Source organism: Schistosoma mansoni, assembly GCF_000237925.1.
Source record: "Schistosoma mansoni, WGS project CABG00000000 data, supercontig 0398, strain Puerto Rico, whole genome shotgun sequence".
Lineage (NCBI taxonomy): Eukaryota > Metazoa > Platyhelminthes > Trematoda > Strigeidida > Schistosomatidae > Schistosoma > Schistosoma mansoni.
The window spans coordinates 27476-30532 of NW_017386239.1; the positions used below are offsets into that span (position 1 = coordinate 27476).

At 31.8% G+C, this 3057-nt stretch overlaps 1 protein-coding gene across 1 annotated transcript; it reads left to right on the top strand.

Moving 5' to 3' along the window:
* Window positions 1–356: 356 nt before the first annotated feature.
* Smp_179860 (MEG-2 (ESP15) family) lies at window positions 357–2783 on the top strand (the record flags this gene model as incomplete). The annotated part of the gene is made up of 3 exons (XM_018792295.1): window positions 357–375; window positions 1587–1600; window positions 2636–2783. Coding segments are annotated over 3 exons (42 nt in total), but the record flags the coding sequence as incomplete, so codon positions are not given.
* Window positions 2784–3057: the final 274 nt, after the last annotated feature.

Sequence of the window (3057 nt, forward strand, 5' to 3'; positions counted from 1 at the left end):
GAATATTCGTACTGCTTACCGTCTTCGTTGAACTTTTTGTTCAACATGACAGTGGTAAGTGTATCCGTTTATAATGATATTAATATTGAATCTAAGTTGTACCTAGATCATTTATATGCAACAATAAATGATACACTAATAAGATGAATGATGTGCAAATTACTAATGTGTAAATAACTATTAATTAGTCTTGTGAGTAACAGGTTTCTTTTCACACTTGATATTCGGCAGATCGACGAAATCAAGACTGATGCTTGTTCTGTATTATTCAATAATATTACTTTTCAGATATTGTTTAATATCTTTGACCGAATTTACCAGCCAGATGTGTTTTCATTATTTTTGTTATCAAAGTTAACAGACTAAAAGAAGGTGGTAAGTTCGTTATAGCCATTTCTCTCCTAATAAACCCTTCTTCTTATTTGGATTTTGTGAAATCTGTCCATTAGAAAATAATTATATGTGACAACAGTTATGTAATAGGTGTGTGGATAATCAAATGAAGAAGAGAAGGAAATGAAGAACCACAAATATATTCAGGGTGTGAAAAATTAGCAAAGTCGTTTATTATGTCAAAATAGCCGAGAACAGCGAAGGTTGTCACGTATTCTGAACCCTAGTTCATGTGTCCTGTACTTGTTTACCATGATTTTACCCTTTCCGTTTATATTCCCACCTATTTGAGTTTTTGCACACCTCTTACTATGCGATCTAAATAATTTTTAGTGATTACTATGTTATTCCCCACTTATTCAAGTTTGGTATATTTCTTATGACGGCCTATTGATTAGAACATTAATAGTTTGTTATTCTTATCATTACTAGTGCACTTTGCTTCTCACTATTAGATTCGCACTTCACACCAATAATGTATTGTTGTGTTAATAACATTAAGCAAGAGTGGTCTTACTTCATTATTCTCACCCGATCTCGCAACAATGGAACATATTTCAATCAGTTCCAACAAGGATGGAAGATCTAGAAATGATCTTACTGGTTGCTTTTGGGTAATTATTAGTTGATCCCAATAATTTTTACAACAATGAACATTTTGGTAGCAATTAGCTCTAGTAAACGCACTATGTTTATTTTAGATTGAAATTCGGACGTGGTCACAGTCTCAGGATATTTGTTTCTAAGTATGCTGTTCGTAGTAGCATTTCCATCACTGAAAGCGCTAATGAATCCATCAAGAGAATTTGAGGGGAAGGAAACATTTCCCCTTTTCCCAAATATTTCTTCATATAAGAATGAAGCCCGATGAGGACGATTATCCTCGCTATTATGTTATCCTGATTTTCAGGATGAAGACTGTTAAAATACTGTCGAATTCTCAGTTTAATATTGGATGCAATATCTGAACAGTGTCAATTACGTTACCTCTGATTACTTTCACCTGATTACCTTGAAACATTTACGACACCATTTACGTATTAAATATGATGGAAAATACACTCTACGAGTTGCTGTCCGTTTGAATTATTTATTTGGTTGCTAGTGTAACAGGTTTTCACATTTATAAATCGTTATGATCAAGCTTTCAGCGAATAATATTGACAGTCCACAATTTTACATTTCTTCCTAAGTACAAAAATTGAATGTAAGTCTATCAGAACTGAATGGTGTATTTTCATCCACTGTTTTACATGAAATATATGATTATTTCAAAAATAGACTACATTACACTCCAACCTATTTAGAATAAGTTTGAGTGTTCACCATTCTCGAAGATAGTTACTCTCATTTAGAGGGGTACTATCATGAACTCTTCTAAGTTAATGAATAATCTAATCAATTCTGTATTGATTAGAAGAGTGTATACCAATCTACCAAAGAATACCGATCAATGTTCAGTAGTGTCACAGTTATAATTTGTAGTGTATTTGCAAACATAATTAAAGTCAATCTAAGGAATAATTCACGAGATATTACCCATGATGCTTTTCAAATGGTGAGTACAAAACCTGTTAAAAACATTCAGTTGCCAGTAGTTACGGAATGCCGAGAATTTTATTTCATTATTTTCAAATCAATATGACATAACTGACTTTTTTGTCGATTAAATTAGTTGTGTAGTTGTCTCGTTGTAACTACTAACTCCCTTATTATCTTGATTAGTTCCACATTTTAAATAGTTCTGTGTAACTAAAACTGAAGATTGAAGTTAGGTTTGATGAGTATTCGACTGTCTGTTTATTGACAGTATTCTGAAAAGTAACTCGATTGAAAATAGTTTAGGATAAATTGCACTTTAGATACCCAACATTCACACTTGTTCTTATATTCTAAAACCTGACATGAAACATGTTGATAAATATCTTTGCTCGGATATTGTAACTCTTTTGGAATTTGATTCACTAATATTTTTAGGCTAACGGTAAAGTGTTAGTTTACTAGCTTATCATTATACTTACACAGTGAGCAGTGTAAAGTCATAAAATTACAGATATCCAGTAATCACGTGACTCCTTGCTCAAAAATCAAGGTTTCGAAAACAATCTTCCTCATCACACAGTTTAACATAAGGTCATCCAGAAACCAATTACTATTTAAAATAATTTACCTGGGCATTACTTACTTACTTAGTCTACTAAATATTAATTGCTTGTTGTTAATTATTATTTCAACATTTCAGGGTCGTTGAATATAAGGGGATTTCAAAGAACCACATCTAATCAACACATGGATAATTGACTGAAATTCTTATGATTCTTTAATATAAATAAAGAGATACAGACGTTTTAACGAGATCCCTTTTTTATCAATAAACTGACATGTGTACATCTTTGAATTCTTAATTGTGAAGGGTAGGCACACAAAGAACATGAAGAGTGACAGTTGTTTTGTATCCTAAATCATGCACAATGTTATGAGAATCAAAACGGTTACATTTGTGCTAGATAATATAAAAATAACGAGAACAATTGTTTTAGTTCATGTGTTTCTCCAGGATAAATGAATGTACAAAGGGAATTGATAAATTCTCCAGATATATCATCAAATTGTTTCACCATTTTAATGGAAAGTACACAGCCGAGTTATTCTAGATTTCGACAT